The following is a 19,072-nucleotide window of genomic DNA, read 5'->3' as shown; positions in this document are numbered from 1 at the left end:
ATTAGCCACACCATTCACGTGCAGGAGGGCTCACAGAAAGGATCCCAGCCACTTTGAGAGGAGGAGGAAAAAACTGTAAAGAGATTATGCTCTCATTCAGCAGCCTAACTGCTATGAAAGGCTCCCTGGGCCCACTGAGATCTCTTGAAGCCTAAATATGATGACAGAATTGATCTCCCCCCCCCACCCCTTTAATTCCAAACATGCTTCTGCTTTTCTCAGATTGAGGAGCTGGGCTGTTGTGGGCCACTTTAGGAGAATGTGGCTCATTTAAGAGAAAAGGCTGCTATTGATAGACTGCTATCTTTTCATCCTCCAAAAGAATAAATTCTGACAAGTGCTTCCAGACCTTGGAAATAGGTGTTCTGATTTGTCATTTTTAGGGGAATGCTTCCTTTTCTTTCAGAGTATGCAAAGATATCGATGAATGGGGAAAGGTATTGCAGCTTCCTGTGCCAGACAATAATTTATGTGAGAATGTGTTAACAATGTTTTCAATGGGCGATGGACATGCCCGGTGCTGGGAAAATTGGATCTTGACTGTGACATCTCAGCTTCTCAATTAGAACATTCAGATGTCTGTTGCTTTAGGAACAACAAAAAAAAACCCCACAAAACCAAAAAACTAAACCTGTGTTTCCAATCAATTACAAATTTGTCTGCCATCCCTCATAAAGACTGCAGTAGTGGTGGGAAAATACATGCTGGGAGGTAAGTGCATGCTCTACAGAAAACTTGTTTTCAAGTTTTTGGTGTCTAGGTGTGTGTAAATAGTCTTGCACTACGATGTGTGGCCTCGGTCCTTGAAAATCCCCTTGATCAATACCACACACAACATATAAAATGTACAGTAGAGCTTAAATAAAGTAACATTAAATTGATCAACACTGATTAAATTTGAGGCAACCACCACTTATTGATTTTGTTGTCAAGCTGACTCTACACAAGCAAGCATTACACAGACTCCATATTCAAAACCTTTTAGTTGATGGTACCTAAAGCAAATGTTTTATTAAGCAAGGATCAGGCTAAGCTATATTGAATTCTGAATACCCATATTATGCAGTTTTAAATCTGTGTGTCAAAGCAAATGATGTTTGCATAACTTTTCGACAACTTTTCCCATTTGGGCACTACACAGGTATTAAAAGTGCACTGTCAGACCAATTCACGGGGCAGCTGGAATCAAGCTTTGGATTGAGAAGCTCATGAAGGTGATTTTTGGAGCGGGTGTTATCCGACCACCCTCTCTAGATGGAACTGGCCACAGGCCAACCATGGCTTCTGAGCCAGAAACACTTCAGGAGAGGTTTCGGGGACCGCTGCTGAGCTGGTACCATTTTTGTGCGAGGATGCAGATGCTGCCCTGTGCCGGGGTGGCGGTGCCGCAGCCCCGGCTCACCCATCGCGGTGGCGCTTTCCGCGCTCCCCACCTTTCCTTCCCAACCCGCTGGAAAACTTTCAGCGGAGCAACCGTCCGGGAGCCGCGCGGGGTTCCTCCCCTCCAGCCCTGCGGTCTCACCGGGATGAGCTGTCCCGCTCCCCCGGGCGGGCAGCAGCCGGACCGGGGGGTCCCCGCTCCCCTCCTGCCCTTCTCCGGCGCTGCCGAGCGCGCCAGGTCCGCGCCGCGGGGGCATCCGCGACCCTGGGGCGGGGTGGGGGCTCCCGGCTCCGCACCCCCGAGGGCCGGGCGGGGGAAGGGGCTCGGCGGCGATTGGCAGAGCCCGGCAGCGCCGTCCAGGAAACGGCTCGGGTTGCAGCGGGGGGAGTGACCGGGGGAGGAGGAAGGAGCCGGAGGAGTGCGCCGAGAGGGGGAAAGGGGGGAGAGAAAACCCACCTCCCACCCGAGGGGGCTGTCGGCGTGACAAAGCTGCGGCGGCTCGGGGCGGGCGGCTGGATGGAGCGGAGCGGGACCCGCGGCGCGCTGCTCGGCGATGCCCGCGCGGGGGAGGAGGCAGCTGGCGCCGGGCACGGCGGGCTCGCCCCTCTGAGGCGGTAGCCGCTGCGGCCGAGCCAGGGCACGGCACGGGACGGGGCGCCGGGCCGGCTCCTGCCTCGCCTCGCCGCCCTCCTGCCTGCCCCGGGCGCGTCCCGCGGGGGATGCGCGGCGCTGCGCCGCTGCGGGCTCGCCAGCCGGGGCCGCCCGCGCAGTGACCGCGGCCGCAGTGACGGGAGTTTCGCCCCGTCCCGGGAGCCGCCGCTCGGCACCGAGCCCCAGCCCGGGAGCCGCCGCGGAGCGGAGCCCGCCCGGCGCTCTCGCCGCAGGTAAAGGCAGCGGGCGGGCCGGGGAAGGGGCGGCCCCGGGGGGCGGCGGGGCCGGGCCGGGCTGGGCTGGGGGTCCCGCCGCGCTCCCGGCGCCGTGTGCGCGCTCCAGCGCTCCGCGGGGCTCGGGGAGCCCCCGGTGCGGCGCTCGGGCGGGATGTGCCGCTGCGGGGCTCCGTTCTGCTCCCTGGTGCAGCTGCGGGTCGGGTTGTGGTCACTCGGTCGCGATGCGGGGGGAAGCCCGAGCAGCAGCGCTGTTCCCCTGCCCTCCCCGCATCCCCGCGGGTGTCTTCGGGGATGGTGACAGCGGGACGGGCAGCACGGGCTGTGGAAGGGGGGCTCGGCCCCGGAGGAGCAGCCCCGCCTCGGTACCGGCCCCGGGTCGGAGCCCGCTGCTGCCCCGCCGTGCTGCGGGAGCGGGGCCGCGGGGCACAACCGCCCCGTCTGAGATAAGGGGGAGAGAAATCCTCAATGAAATATATATTTAAATGCAAAACGACCCCTTCAAACTAGGACCCATTATGCGTTTGGTGTGAAACGCTATCAACATTTAAAACTTTATTGTCTCCTTTGTACCAAATCCCTGTAAATCTTCCACTAGCCTTTTCTCATTTTCATCTGAAAAGCCTGTTTGGGCTGAATAGACAGCAATCAGCAGCCTCTGGACTTCTCCCGCTCTCTGGAATGTCAATTAAAATGCAGATTTTTTTTTCCCCCCCCTCCCCGTTCTCTTGGTGGCAAAAGACTTGAGAAAACCAGGATAGTCCTGGAAAGCAAATGAAAGAAGTTCAAACAATGAAAAAGTACTGAAGCTGCCAGCCGGTTCCCATTAGTCCTTCTGAATTAATGTTTAATAGCTGATGCTCAGATTTGCTTGGAGATTGAACTCTGCTGAAGAGTCTTGTTAGATATATATGTGTATACATATTTTTATAGACAGATGTATATTTCTGCATTATCTGTATATTTCTCCATTCACAATTCCTCTGTCAGTGGAATTGTGTATATAAAGCTGTTAGCTGTAAAGCTTCATCTACCTGGATTTTTCTGAAGAAGCTACTGGGCTTTTAGAGCGCTTGAGGTTTCTTTGTGGAGGGAGGATCCTTATTTCGCTCAGATTTTGCTGTTCCCCGCCTAATTGAGAAAGATGCTGAAAAGTTATTCAGTGAGCAATGTATTGATTTGGTTAACATACTCTACAAATCGTACTGTCCCTGGGGAGTGATAAACATCTTATAAACAATGCAAGTAGATTAAAAAGAACACTGAGCATTGAATTTAATTAATGCCACTGCTGAACAAGTACTACTTGTTTGTGTGTGCGAGTGTGTTTAAACTGAAGTACAGCTTGGAGGAATTTGGTTGGGCTCCCAAACCAGTCTGCTTTCCCATGCTTGTCAGTTTGGCAAAGAAAATTTGGGCAGGTATGTGACGAGGTGAAAATTGACTTGATGAGCGAGTGGCAAGGAGAGCCATCAATCATTGGGGGCTGACAACTCCTCCCCAAAGTGTAGGCTGAGAAGAGAGACAGAGTTCCCTTTCAAGGGGAAAAATAAACACTACGTGTGGCTTTCACTGAGTCTGAGACTCCAGGAGGGATTATGGTATTGTAGTCAGGAAGCCAGAATTGTGGAGGCCAAAAAGCATGCTGGGGCTGTGTTCCAAACATTGAGACAGAGGTACATAATTATCCAGCACAGGAGGTCTTTCCAGGGACTCGTCCCCCAGCAACTGTGGCAATTAAACTATGAAAAGAATTTGGTTTCGTTTCATCTTCGCTGGACTCCACTTCTTCTGGGAGAGGGCAATCCTTGAAGCCTGTTTGCTGTCCTGGTGGTAGAGTGCTTTGGCTCCGTAGATGGGTGCAGAGCTCTGATTTTTGCGCTGTTGCACCTTCGCAAGCCGGGATTTTGGGTTTGCTGCTGCCCTGTGGATAAAGAATCCCTTCTTTCTGCCGGCAGATGTTGAGGTGCAGGAGGCAACAAAAGTCTTCAGGTGAGGAGACGCGTGGCCAAGTAGCCTGGATGAGGATAGGGGCCACAAATGTGCTTTCAGTGGGGTTTAGTGTAGTCTGAAAATCTGAAACTGCAGGAATGTCAGTGGAATTAACGCTCTTGGAGTCTGAAACACACGCTGGCGTTCTGGTATGTTTTCTTTCTGCTAAACCATGATGGGATTTTGCATTTATCAACAGAGACTTTAATCGGAGTTTACAGGATGATTTATGGAAATTAAATCAGCATTACACCCAGGCTGTTAATTAGGGGTTTCTACCCACTTTACAGCTGGATAAACTGAGCTGCGGGGCTGTGGCTGCCAGACAGCGAGGTGGGCAGTGGACCTGGGTGGTGGCATCCAGGGGGGCTTGCTCCACTCCTGCTCCACACACAAACTGGTCCCAAAGACAGAGCTCTCTTCAGCTCTACACCTGCTCTGTGCTTATTTAGAGAAGGGCTGGGCAAGCTCTTGGCAAATGTTTGTGCAGTGGTCTGGTGGTGTTTTCACTGGAAATTTAATGGTAGTTGCTAGCTTGTGGTCTGGGGTGCTGGAGCCAGGCTGAAATCTTTACAGGAGGGACAGGGCTTTGAGGTGATACCAACGGAGCTGGGAAAAGCTTGCCCTGAAGTAGCAGGGATTCACCTTGTATTGTTTTCCTCAAGTGACTTATTTATGTCAATCCAAAACCTGTTTCTACTGACTCCAGAAGTTACTGTGTATAGTACCCAAGATTATAGATGCCTCAACAGCATTTGTGAGCTTTGTGGCAGCTAGCACAAGGCTAATAAAAATCAGAATCAACTTTTTAAATGGTTGGCTTTATAAAAGGAGGATCTGTGTCCCTGTTTCAGCATGCTGAGGTACCACACCAAATCCCAATGAGAAGGAGTTTGGAGAAGGTTTACTTTATCTCCACACCCCCTTACTTTTCTTTTTTTTTTTTTTTTAATTTATCTTTAATTTTCAAGTGTTGAGGGCAGGAGGGAAAAAGAGGTTCTGTGTTATTTTTTCCCCTTCCAGACAAGTGCTCTCCAAATTTCAGTTGAGTTTCATCACATCTAAGATGAATCATTGACCAGATTAGAACAATTGCTGCAGTTACTGGTTTTATCCATTTACTGAAGTTTTACTTTTATTTCTGAAGCGGAAAATCAGGTCTAATTTTCTGCTTGAGCTGTTAAATCACCCTGTGAGGAGGATGCTCTTCTGACCCTCACCTGGCATCATCTCAGTGTGGAGGCAACAGGGTCCCCTGAAGGGAGTGCCAGTTCCTTTGGTGCCACTTCTCTGTCACACCATGGCTGGATTACCACTTAACTCCATCAATTTAAATTCGTTTTATTGTGAATAAGATAGACTTTCTTTTTTTTCCCCCTCACCTCTGAAAAATATATCTCAATAGGCATCATTGAGAGGCTGAGCAAAGAAGGTTTTGTGCACATAGCTTGGCATGTATGGATGGAAAGCAGTGCTGGGCAGGTCTCCTGTGAAACTGCAATCTGTACCATATTTTATACAGATTTTAATTGCCTGTAATTCAGTGTAGCAAACCAATATCACTGCAAAAACTTGAGCCTTTCACCTGACCAGGACTCAGGGGCTTCCAAAGGGCACTAAACTGAGTCAGAAGAAGGTACCTCCATGGGGGAGCTGGAAGTCCCGAGTTGAAATAGCCTTACAGATTTTTCCAAGTCTAAGCAGTATATTTTTTCAACTGTTTTTCTTGTGGAAAATTACTGAATTTCTGCAAATTCGTCCGGCTGCAGAACTGCCTGGGTGAAGGAATGAAAAACAAGGCAAACTTACATAAACCTTCAAACAATAACAAGAATATAATTTGTATAATTGTGGTAATTTTGTAGCATTACAGGTTATGTGCCTGCACATGTGTGTGCCTCTCATTTTTGAAAACCTGTATGTTTTTCTGTCAGTAAAATAGCTTTCAATATGTGCTGAGAAGTGATTTTGTGAAAACAAGGAGGACTTGGTTACGCCTCAGGTGATGATGGAAACTGCTAACAGAAGATGAAAAATCACTCACTTTTCACATATTCTTGAAGCTGGAAAACTATTTTTCCCATCCTCCTGCTCCCCTCCCTCTCACCTCAGCTCTGTTTGAGGCTTTATGAAGGTTTTTAGTTTATGTTTGGAGATGTTTTTGCTGACAGTGTTAAATCTCTCTCCTCCCCGCAGCAGCAGCCGTCGTTCCAAGGGAGGAGGCATTACCCTGGCCGAAGGCACAGCTTTCTCTCCATGCTTCTCTAGAGGTGCTCAGATGGGATTAAAGTCCACATGGAGATATGGAAATGGACCAGGAATTTACTCTAAAAAGATGGTCAGCTGGGATTCTGGTTGCCTTATCTGCCTGGTGGTGGTCACCATGGCTGGACTTTCCTTGGCTCGACCTTCATTTAATTTAGTTGTTGAAGACACCACGGTGGAACCCGAAGGTAAATCGCTCTCGAATACTTAATTCCTTGAAAGAAGTTAATTTGGTATGCTTGGACATCTGAAATAGAAGTCAAGATCTTTCCATGTGCTCTGGTAAATCTTAGGCAAGTAACAGAGCAGCCCTGGAGAGTTACGGTTTCTGACTTTCCCTGCTCTCGCCTGGGCTGTGTTTGTACAAGCGTGCGTTTGTTTATTCTTGTGCAAGCCAGTGGTGTCAGTGATTTCACTTGGGACTGTCATCACGTTGTATAATCAAAGTGCACAGATGAAAGTTTTCAGGAATGGGTCTTTAAGGAAACCAGTCCGTGGCACTTTTTCGTGCTGTTGTGTGTTGCTGTCTCATGGAACGAAGCGGATGAGTGGCTGCTGCTCTTTGGGATTGTCTTAACCTGAGGAGTCCAGAGAAGAATGAATCTAAGTAGTTTTCATTTGTGAATGTTTAGGTTTGCTGGCACTCTGCAAAAAGGGTATTGCAGCTTTGTTGGTGTTTGTACTCAGGACGAACTTCCCTGCTGCTGTTAATGTCCAGGCACAATCGGTGGTGCAGTGTCTGGCTCGCAAGTTCTGAACGTGTGAATGTTGAGATCTCAATAGAAGGGCTGGAGTTTATTGCTGTGAGAGCAAAGTGTTGTTTGGTCCAATCTGGACCTTGATGTTGAAAAAGGTGTTTTGATAAAATGTCCTATTTTAAGCCTGTACTTGTTGGTATGTTCTTCTAGGTTTGTCTGTTCCTCAAGCTTTGCAAAGTGGTTTTCTTCTCTGGAGAGCTTAGGAGAGGCTGCTTTTTTATTGTTGTGAGCTGATTGTGTTGAGGAATGATTTTACTGTGTTGTGCTGGATCATTCCTGCTCTCTGAGCACCTGGGGGAGGAAGTGAAGCTTCTTTCATAAGGTTGTATCTGTCTTTTGGAGGGGTGATCACAGTTCCAATAACTCAGCTGTCAAGCTGATCTAATAGTCCTCGGAGCATTTCTGACCTGGCAAGCTTGCTGCAGAGAGTTTGGCCTTTACACATTCTACTACTCATGTCCATGGATGCAGCTTCGTTTTTATTTAATAATTCTTCATGCAAAACTTATTTGTTTCTATCCACTGCCTCTAAAAATAGACGTCACCAGCTAACGCATTTTTGGAATCCGCTCCAAGTACATTTTTATTGATGGCAGGGGATGAACTATTTAGAGATGATGAGCCCTCTTCTCTAGCAAACATTCCTGAAAAAAAGTTCTCAAAGAATAGCAATATTGTCATCTGTCAGCCACAGAGACTGTTGATAGCAAAAATGCTTGGGTTTTTTTTTCTTTCAAAGGTAACCCGAGATTAAAAAAAAAAAAAAAAAAGCCCAACTCTTGCTGCCACTTACTGTATGATTTGTTAATTGAACATCTGGTGCCTTTTTGGCTTTTCAGGAGAATGACAAAATCATGAATAATTCTGGTTTCAGCCTAGCTTTGTAGTGAGGTCCCCTAGTTTTAGGGTTAAGTCAGAAATAATGTCATTGAAGATTGGTGAAGTGTTTTACAGGAAGAAAAGTAATATTTTTTGAACAGTGACTGATAATTTTGCAAATTTTCAGGGAAAGAATAGCTTTTATTATTTTGGAAAGCACAGGTTGAGAATATGTGTCTCTTACACACTGAATATGTTGGGGGTGGAATCTGGGTTTTATCAAAGAGTAAATTGTTAAAAAAGATTTAAAACTTCATTCCTGGGCAGGAATGTTACTGATGTGAAACAATTTTAGATGTGAGAACCCAAATCATTACCAGAAACAAGAAAAAAAAATCAGAAAACGCTTCTAAGTTAATGGCATAATAAGAGCTTTCATGCTTCAGAATACAGGGAATTGTGTGGGATTTATACCCGAGATTTGGGAAATAAAACCTCCTTTATGTAGGTCATTAAACCCTTTGATAAGAAAAAACAAACCAAAACACAACCAAGTTTTTACACAACCAAGTTTTTACACAATCACCCTCTCTGGGTTCTATCACTGCCACCCACAAGTTCTCCAAGCCCAAACCAAAAAAACCCTTCAAAAGATGTCTTCAAAGACTAAGCAGACTTCTTTTTTTAATTTAGTAAATGCCAAATGTTTTGGACACAGCTAATTTGGGGGTCAGGTGCTCCAATAATGTAAATTTTCAGTGGGGGTGCTGACTGCAGTCATTAGAGCTATGACATTTCATGCCAGCTGAGAAGGTCGGCAGGGCCATGACCTTTGGTGACATTTGCTGATCTGCTCCTGAGTCTTCCTTCACGGACATGCCCTGAATTGTCTGCATTTATTTATTTATTTTTAATACAAGGTGCTTGGATTGTTATTGTTTATTGTCTTAGTGACTCAGACTATTGGAAAAGCTGTACACAACATTAACAGGAATTGAGATTTGTTCCTTTGGGTGTAGCTGAGAACATACCTTCTCTCAGCTCTGCCTAACTTCAGGGGCATTTGCAATAATTTTCTTCAGAGTGTCTGGCTATGTATTAAAAATATGAAAGTATGTGCTTTAGTTCAAGCAGTATTTATCTAACAGGGTAATCAGCTGCATGGATAAGTGCAAGATGTCATGCATTAAGGGGGTGCTGTGCTTTTTGGCTCTTCTCAGTCAGTCTTGAGTATTAAATATCCCTCCATGGCCACTGGGCATTACTCTGGTCCGTATGAAAGTGTTTACACTGAAAATGGCATCTTGATCCATTGTGAGTGGTAATGTTGGTGCTGATATTGTGGGATCCTGAGTGTGGTGGATCTCAGCTCTGGTGCTTTATTCCCAAGCAGTGGTGGCAAAACCTGAGGCTGTTGACCTGTGTGAGCAGAAACAGGACCTGTAGGACTTCTGTGGGGACCTCTCAGCTCTCAAATTATATCTCACATCAAGTGTTTACGTACATGTTTTTTGTCCTAGGGGAGCAGAGAGACTTTTTCTGCTGTTAAATATTTAGAAACAAGCCTCCCCCAGAGTGCACAAAGGCACCATTCTCTCAGCCTGTGTGTGCCCAGGCCTTTGATGATAGCCAGCGTTTCACAAGGGCTCTGACCGCACACATGGGCTGAAGGCTTACTTTGTGAACTGAATAATTAGTTTAGACATATATTTGATAAATAGTGAGCTCTCCCTTGACCTCCTCTTGCCCAGGCTGTGTGTTATCATCCTGCTGGGGAGCTAATTTGGTCTCTTACCCACATGCAATGCCTTGACACCGTCCTTGGAGCACCCACTTGGAGCTCCCGCCCGGTGCGGTGACAACGCGTTTCAATTCTTTTAATTTAGGTCAAATTTCAAAGGATTAATTTAAGCTTTCCACGAGGGACAGCCTATTTCTGTGTCCTGTGGAAAACAGTAGTTCAGAATGGTCCTACATTTGGGAGGTTCCCAGGAGCAGCAGGGAAGGGGAGAGATCCCCTTTAAGGGGTGATGTGTGCTTATGGTGGAAGTGAGTAATGAATTTTTCTATGGGATTTAATCAGTCATAGCCACTTGCTGACACTAAACAACACCCCAAAATAAGTATGTTCAGCACGGCACCTTCCTTTCTGCAAAAAAGTTGAGTCATCTGAGCAACGTACCTTCATTTTTGTCGAAATGTTGGCAGTGCTTAAAGGTTAATGTCACCTGTGGTCACAGTGGTCAGCACTGTCCACTTGGAGATCCTTCTTTAGCTGCTGTGACCTGCCTGGGTCAGGATGTGGGATTTTGTGAGGTGCTCCAGTGTGTGGAGGAGGGATGCTGTGGTGGTGGGATGTTCCCAGTCCCACTCCCCATCCTGGGGTGTCCCCATGGGTCCTCTCCAGTCGGTGCCATCCTGCTGAGAGGTCACAGGGCTGGAGGGACCCTGCGCATCCATCATTTTCCTGGGACAGAGGTGGTGTAGAAGCACCAGAATGCTGCTTCTAGTTTGGTAGGAAAAAAAAAAAACCCAAAGCAAATGGTTCACCCAGGGTTCCCTTTTGGCTGTTTTATTTTGGCTTTTTCTTTTTTAAACAAGAACAGCGGCTTTGATATCTGTGAGTTAAATTAAGAATTCAAACCGATTAGTTAAATCAGAGTCGGCTTTATCTTTTTAATTTCTTTTCCTTTTAATTTTATTTCATGGAAGGGCAATTATTAAAGCCCATTATGAAGGAATGTGACATCCCCACAGCTTCGGGTGAGGGCTGGCTGCCCTTTCAGGGATCTGGTTCAGTAAGTTATTTGGCCCAGTACAGGATTTGCTAGCTGAGATTCTGGGGAATTGTATAAGCAGCCAGATTAAATCAGTCTTAATGTGTCCATTCTGTGTTTAAAATCTGCAGCCCTTTAGCAGGGGCATGGTCTTGAGCTTCAAACTAATTGGACATGGGTAGGGTTGTTATTTACAGTCAGTGTTGATGAGACACTGGGAGTTGGTAGTCTCTCAGTGTGGCTACTATTTTGCAAAGCAGCAGAAATAATTGCATGTTTTAGGCTTATCTGCCATACAGTTGAAGCTTTTTGAAAGAGTATAAGAATTATTAACTTCTGGGAATTTGATTCCTTTAGTAAGGGTTTGTTTCTTTTGGTTTTTTTTGAGCCAGAAGATTTTCAAAGATGCTGAGTTGTGAGGTTTTTTTATCTATTTATTCTTTTTTTTAAAACCACTTGCATAGATAAACCCCAAACCAGCAGCCGACTCCAATGAATGCATAGTTTCCTAATATTAAAATAGTTCTTCCTTGGCAGGGAAATAGCAACAAATTTCAGGCCATAGCAACTTTTTTACAGGCAAGTTTGAAACCTCTGAAAGCAGAATTTACAATGAAAATGCTGACATCTCCAGTTATGCAAGGTTCTGTAAGCATGAGACGATGGACTATTGTGGTGTTTTAATAATAACCGTAGCGTAGCTCCTAATGAGCTTATTTCTATATCCAGCTTCCCAGCTTCACTAGAAATGATCTTCAAATGGCTTTAAACAAAAACATTCAGAGATCAGTGCTTTCTTAAAATGAGTGTTTAGTTTATGATCAGATGGGAGTGCTAGAAAAATACTGAACTATGTCTTTTTCTGTCATTTATAGAGAAAAATTCCTTATTGGAAGTGTCAGATTTTCAAGTGTTTAACATTTTGAGAGTCTTCAAAATTGAAGCTTTAGAGTGAAAAATGCTTTCTTTGAAGCAGCACTCCCGAGCAGTTTAAATCTTGTGTTTTTAAAAGAACCATCACCCACTTCAGCAAGTTACATCTTGTCTGTGTGTAATAGCACACCTGGCTTGACTAGAGGAGAAAATTTATTTCAGTGTAGTTAAAGAAGTGCAAAATTCAGGCTGAGAAGGGACCATGAATCCAAGCTGGACAAGTGGGAACATCTTCTGCAGAGGACACTGATTTGTGTTGGTAGTGGGAAACAGGGCAGTATTTGGTTTGGCACGGAGCCTTCCAGTGTAAAACCATCCTCTGAGCAATTTGGGGACTGATTTGGAACTGAGACCTTTGAGTTGAGGTTCAGCACATTGCAGGGTGTGTTTGCAGTGGGTTTTTTTGGGGGGGAGATTTGGCACAGCATGCTCCCCAAATCACAGATGCCGTCTTGCAGTACCAGGGACTAAACTGACTTTTAAGCTGATTGAAAGAGAAGTTGGAGCAACTGAACAACTTTGGAGCGACTTTGTAAGAGTCAGATCTTAAATAAGGACCAGATTTGCAGGAGTTCAGCAGCCAACAGCTCCTGTTATAATTACGAAACGTGCGCTGGAGTGCCAGAGCTGTTCTGGAAGTTTGGCCCTTCGGGTTTCAGTTGGAGCTGGGAGCGTCAGCAGAATTGCCTTGGCATTTGCTCCTTGGGGACTGTGCTTCCCAACCAGGACAGTTGCAAAACAAGAGATTCTGTAAGAGGAGGGGATTTTTTTTAATGAGGATTTTTTTTTTTAAACTTTCAAAACCATATTATAATTCATAAACCAATTATGTATGTCTCCAGATTGTCCTTTCCCGTCTCTTAATTATCACCGGTGGTTTCTTTGGTGTTTTTTTTCCAAAGAACCCTTTTCTAATGATTTTGTTTTTCCTGGACTTCTGAATATCAGAGCACCTGATACTGGGATGTGTCTTGTGGGCTTCATTTTTACTGGTTCAGGTTTTTGTGCCTCTTGTCACCACACAAATGCAATTATCCATATCAAAGAAAGGGACAGAAAGCTGAATTCTACAGTGCTGCTTTGTTCACTTGCTGTGCTATTATTATTTTAATTATTTTAATTTTAAAGTGACTGTAAGTGAAAGCATTTGGTGAACCCCAGTGAAGCTGAGGAGTTGAGATCTGACCTACTTTCATTCCCCTCCTCACACGTTGCAGGTTGTGTGTAATTATTGCTTTTCCTCCCCCACAAAAGAACTGGCTCATCAGTTTGGGACATTGACCCTGTCAAGCAAAGCCACAAGAACTGGGAAGAGGGGAAAATTCCTTTGTACCAAGGAAATGGCTTGCATTTGTGAGGGTTTACTGGAAAGGGAAATGTGTTGGAGAACGGGAAGGGAGAAAAATGAGCATGAGAGGCTGGTTGAGGACAAGAAAATCATAGCTTGGTTGTACTTGATTTTTTTTTTCTTAGCTGTTCTATTTTGAATAGAGTTTTGTTACATGGAAGGAAAAGGTAGGAAAAGAGATTTGTGACACCTCAGGCTTTCTCCCAGGGGACTTGTGGCTGATCCTGAGTGGGGTTGGAGTGGGATGCTGTGGCTGGGGATGCCTTGGTGGGCTGCACCCACCAGGACAAGGCTGTAGGAGGTTCCCTTCTAGTTGGACAGACAGAAAGTGATCAGAACACCATGCAACAACTTAGTTTTCAAACTGTAATAATATATTGTGGGCTAGAAAAACTCATGTTACGCTTCCTCTAGCATGGGCTGTGTGGAGAGGTGAGCTGCTGGCAGGACCTGCTGCTGGGCAGGAGCAGAACCTGCTCTGGGAGACTGGCTTTGCAAGTTTGGAAGGCGCCCTGCTCAGTGGCTCAGTGTTGCAATATTTAATTTGTTTCAAGGAAAGTAATATGACTTCTAATCCTCAATGCCACCCGACAGTTCTTGAAAATAATTTTATACACCCAGTTCAAATTTTGAGTACTTCTTGAGCATGGTTCTGTTAAATATTGTTTATTTATGAAAAATAGTGCTATTGAGATACTACAGTATTTATATATACAGTACCCAGATTTCCCTGCTATTATTTACTCAGCAGGGTAGCACAGGTAATTCAGCCGTGCAGGATTAACATGGAGACTCTCTAATAAATCTGCAGTGAACCACAGCTCAATAATAGCTCTTCTGGCAATTCAGAAGGTTTGAACACTCTTCCATTAGTATGGCAAAGTGCCCAGGAGCCGCTGGTACCGTCAGGAGTGACAGAGGTGTCTGGAATTTCAGGTGAAGCATTGTGTGAGTGCTTGTGTGCCACCTGGAAGGGCAGGTAGCCAGCCTGGCTTTTCACTTCAGGGCTTGTGCTGCTCTTTCTTTGTCCCCACTGGAGACTGTCCTCTGTGTGGATGGAATTAAACAAGCTATGATGCCTCTTGCCTAAATATTGCTCTCGGTTGAAAGGGAGCCTGGTATGCCTTGAGGCTTTGAAGTGTTTGGAGAATATCCCGTGGTTTATACCCGTGTATGTTGTGGATGGGACTCTCAAAAATGCTGAGAGGATGTTTTGGGGATATTGTTTCCAGTGCCTATTTTCAAATCCCGCTGTAAGAAGTTGGGAGAGATGAATTTCAGGGGAACAGGCAAGATGAGACTTCCAGATGAGCTGCTAAAATTAAGAGGATTTGTATAGTCAAGTAAAAATGGGACCGTGTACAAAAGAAACAACTGCTGACTTGCTTGTAGGGAATCTGAATAGGTGTTCTCTGCATCCAGAACTAACACTGCAACGTTGAATTGTGCAATTTTTAACCTCACAGTTGTGATTTATTTCTTTTGCACATTGAGCAGTAATAGTCTTGAGCATGGACTTTGGCAAACCTGGAAGAAAAAGGTTCTGGTTTTATGTTTGGATCTATGCTACGTTCTGTTCAGGTTTTATGTTGCTCTTGAAATACAAATAAAGAACTTGAAAAAGAGCTACAGATTGGAATAGATGGAAGAAAATACTAAGCCCAAGAAAAACCTTTTGCAACCAAATATACGTGCTCGCACGCTTTCCCAAGGCTGTATATCTTATTATGGAGCCTTTCCCAAGCAGACTTTAAGGCTGGGTTGAACAACAGGAGCTGGTTTAATTGCTCTGCCACTTGGTTACGTGCAGAGTTCAGTCAGGGAGATTTGAAGTTCTGCTCTTGCTGAAAGAAGAAACAATAAGAAAATGTTCCTAGTTTCAAATTCTGCTTTTTTAGAAAGAGAAGATTAATTTTTTTTTCAGCTTTTCATTTGAGGTTCTGGCAAAATGTGATTCATTTCCCCTTTGTATTGTATAATAGATTACATGAGAAGACTCTTCTGTAATGAGTTTGAAGAGCAGTTAATTATTTTTGAGATTGTGTTACATGTGTGTTAGGTTTGTTGTACTCCTCGGTTCACTTAGCAGAGAGACTCCCACTCTGTTACTTTAGGCAGATGGTGGAGTTTATGACTTGAACAGAAATGGTCAACATTTGGTGCCTGGAACCATGCTTTCACATCCTGAAGATGGCCTTTAGTTTCTTGTCAAACCAATGAAATTACAGAAGGCAGCGCAGTAATTTTAGGGGGTTTGGTGTGGCTTCTCAAGTTTGGGGGTGCTCTTTCCCCCCATGGTTGCCAAGTCTTCGTGCAGAAGCCATCCTGGTGCTTTCCTGTTTCCTGCCCTATCTGGAGACAGTCCCATGGTGCTTCTGTATAGAGAACTCTTCATCCCGCAAGGAGCAGGCTGTGCGGAATGGGGACAAACAGGAAGAAGTGGCAGGGCAGTTCCCAGCAGCAGGAGGTGGCCTCGCTGGTCTCTCTGCTGTTTACTTTGAACTTGGCATGCTCTGAGTCTTCCCTGGCCTGGCTTCCAGCAGCACAGAGCACAGGGCCAAGCCCACGAGCATGTGATACTTGGCGTTTTTGACGCAGGTTGCGTGGTTGTGCAGCCATAACTCAACAATCACGTCTATAAAGACAGGTAGGAGCAAGCAGGCTACGAGTTGTAGGAATTTTTAATCTCTGCACGAAGCCTAGACAAGTATAATTTCTTTCTCTTTGGATATGAATCTTTCCTTAACCACGGGGTGAGTGAGACACATCCACCCAACTGCTTGGCAGCCGTCAAAGCCCTGATGAAACTATTCATGTCCCTCACCCTGTGTCAACCAACGTCCTCATGAGGTTTGGTCCCACTGCCCTCCTCTGCTGGGTGTGATGGGGTCTGGGTGGCTGTCGCCACGGCCAAATGCTGCTTGGGGACTCTTACCTGCTGCCAAGGAGTATGACCCAAGACAAATGGGATGTAATCACATGGGGATGATTTTTGGTTTTAGCAGAGGTTTTTTTCTTGTCCAAAGAGTCCGGCAAGTGGCAAAACGCTTTGTTGCTCACCAGAATGTTTTATTTTTCTAAGCCTTCAAAGCTTAGGAAAACAAGATATAGTGCAGTGTAATATTTTCCCTTACCCGTGATGACATTGGCAAGTAATTGCAATTGGAGGAGATTCACTTTTTTTTAGATGGTTTTAGTATATGTAGCACTCAGTAGGAGTTGACATGGTCCAAGCTCCAGCTGGTCAGTGTGGCTGGAAGCTCCACACTTGCTGGAGCACCAGCCACATATGATGTGGCAACTTTATTTTGCAAATGTTCATTTCCAGGGCAAGAGGATTGTTCCTGTTCCTTACGTAATTTTTTTTTGGTCTGGTTTCATCTCTTTACCCATCAGATGATTATGTCCTTATTCTATAAGGATAACAATACTAATGAACATGCCAGGAAAAAGTTATTTTGGAGAATCTGGCCCTTTGTTTTGTGAAAGTCTGTCAAATAGAGCAGCCCAGGAGTTTCTGTTAAAGGAACAAGTCAAGATGTAGAATCTGCTACATATTTATGTTTGTAACCATCATGGATAGCTCTTTCAAGTTTTGTGTTTGAAGCTTTTCTACAAGGCCCTGATCTTTTTCTTCAGATTTGAGCAACTAATGTTTTTATACATTAGATGGGGGGAAATGATTCATGCTCTTTGGAGTCTTGTTCAGGGACAAGGGATTTGAAAAATAATAAACTGTTAGTGTTTTAAAATTATAGGAGAAACTGTAGCAATTTGGAAAGCAAAGTGTTTTATCAGAACAGAGACTTCCTGATGGTGCCTGGCGGAGGCAGAACTGGGCAGAGCTGGCAGCTGGCTGATAGTAACAGTGCAAATGGGACAGCAGGAATCCAGTGGCTTTGGAGCAGCTGATGGATGAATTGCAAACACTGTTTTGTGTCCCTTTGTCTAAGGAGCCTTTGTTTTGCTGTTGGCTAATGGGAGATGGTCACCATGGCCAGGAATAACTCTCTGCATTCTTAAACTGGTGGCTGTGTCCTTTGCAGGCTGATTTTATCATCCATTGTCGGAAGAGGGCATGGAGATCATCTTGATATTGGCCTGCCAGCTTAAATTAAGGGAGAGTCCCATGTCTTGTCCCTGGGAGGTGGGAGAGAAGGCTGCACACCTGACTGGTGACGCCTGGGCTGCCTCCTGCTGAGACCCTAAAGCCTTGGGCTTGACTTGCAAAGTCACGAGGCCTATTTGACATCCCCGTTCCATGTTGTTCATCCAGCGTGGTCTTGCTGGACTTCCCTCAATGGCAGGAGAGCCATGAGGAGGGGTAGGAGAAGCAGCAGTGGTGGTGGTGGTTGGCAGCCTGGTGTTCCCTGTGGGGACATTCAATTTTGCAATGAACCTCTTGGATTCTTGACAGGTCGGGTCTGTTGACCCTTCTGGGCACACTGTGGTGAGTGTTTAGTTATTTACTAAAGCCTTTTGAAGTGAAAGTGGCTTGATGGGGTCTGAGGTTTTGTGTTCTGGAGAGTTGTGTGAGAATCTTTGCTGGGGTTAGCTATTAGCTGATCGTTTCATTATTTGGCTCTGTAACTAAGTAACTAAATGACTTGAGACTTAAGATAAGCAGCTCTTTGTTAACGTTTTATTAAATGGAGACTAATAATAATGATAATAATAATAATAATTTAAAACCTAAGGAAGTATAAACCTCTCAGTGACCGAATTTGGAACAGAAACATGATTTAGAATATAATTGCATATCTTAATAATCTGAAATAGAGCAGTCAGAGTGTCCCCAGTCCTCTATTGTGGCCATGGCTTTTATACAAACAGTCTTTACTCCACTTGATGGCTGGATGGCATAAACCGTGAAGTGAGGCTGTATGAGCAGGCAGAGAAAAAGTTCACAGCTGTTTATTTAACAGCAGCTTGGTTTTCCATGGCAGTATTGTTCAACAGCTCCACCTATAAAGTTTAAATACATTGTGTGCACCGCTGTTACAAATAAGGATGTAGCTGGGAGCAGAAAATAGCAGAAGCAGTGTTCCCTGTCCTGCAGTGTTTAAGAACACCCAGAGTCATTCTGCATGTGCCTTTGTTGCTCGTTTGGTGTTCTAAGGGGTGACAGACAGGTGTAATTCATGTCAGGTAGTGCACCTCTGCAGGAGGAACCAATGCCACAGTTGCAGGATTTGCAGGATTTCCTTAAAAAGGAATCTTGTGCCTCCTCAGAATCAAGGAATGGTTTGGATTGGAATAGACCTTTAAAGGCTGTCTTGTCCAACCTCCCTGCAGTGAGCTGGGACATCTTCAACCAGAGCTAAAAGCCCTGTCCAGCCTGGCCTTCAGTGTTTCCAGGCATGGAGCATCCACCGCCTCTCTGGGCAACTTGTGCCAGTGCCGCCCTCATTGTAGAAACTTCTTTATACCTAACCTGACAAACCCAGCAAAGGGCTGGTTCACAGACCTCTGGTGATGGCTGAGGGTCCAGTCCCAAGGCAGAGCTTCCAAGAGGACTGGAGGAGCTGGATGTGATAGCAGGGTCATCAAGCCTTGCCTGTGGAGCAGGGACAGAATCCTGCTGTCAGCCACAGGGGAGCCACTGGTTTGATGGTACAGCATGGACATGAGCTCAAAATTTGTCCCTAAATTTCAGAGCAGTGCAAAAATCCTTGTGTAGTGTCCCAGGGTGAGTTAACTTTGCAGCATAGGTTGTTTATGTGCTGCTGGGAATTTCTGAACAGTTTGAACTGGTTGATTTTCGCAGTGAAGCTGTTGGGTGGATTCATGCCTCAGAATCCCACCTGTTCTCTGTTTGCTTTTGGGCACCATTTCAAACCCACACTGGAAAAAAGTTTATAGGCAAACATTATAAAAAGTGACAGTCTTAAGTGCTGCTACATTCTAGTTTGGCA

General features: G+C 45.4%; 1 protein-coding gene across 11 annotated transcripts in view; it reads left to right on the top strand.

Moving 5' to 3' along the window:
• Positions 1 to 1,823: 1,823 nt before the first annotated feature.
• Positions 1,824 to 19,072, top strand: part of FGFR2 (fibroblast growth factor receptor 2) — an 80,952-nt gene continuing 63,703 nt past the window's right edge. For 3 of the 11 annotated variants that reach the window (XM_038140355.1, XM_038140353.1, XM_038140351.1), the window contains exons 1-2: positions 1,826 to 2,265; positions 6,454 to 6,710. In XM_038140355.1, coding sequence (XP_037996283.1) covers positions 6,536 to 6,710 — 175 coding nt within the window. In that variant the 5' untranslated portion in view covers positions 1,826 to 2,265; positions 6,454 to 6,535. Of the gene's footprint in view, positions 2,266 to 3,427; positions 4,258 to 6,453; positions 6,711 to 19,072 lie in introns of those variants that run through there. The other 8 variants (XM_038140352.1, XM_038140347.1, XM_038140356.1 and 5 more) reach the window with 6 other exon arrangements.

The sequence above is a fragment of the Motacilla alba genome, chromosome 6 (genome assembly GCF_015832195.1).
Source record: "Motacilla alba alba isolate MOTALB_02 chromosome 6, Motacilla_alba_V1.0_pri, whole genome shotgun sequence".
Taxonomy (NCBI): domain Eukaryota; kingdom Metazoa; phylum Chordata; class Aves; order Passeriformes; family Motacillidae; genus Motacilla; species Motacilla alba.
This window is presented reverse-complemented; position numbering and strand designations above follow the sequence as displayed.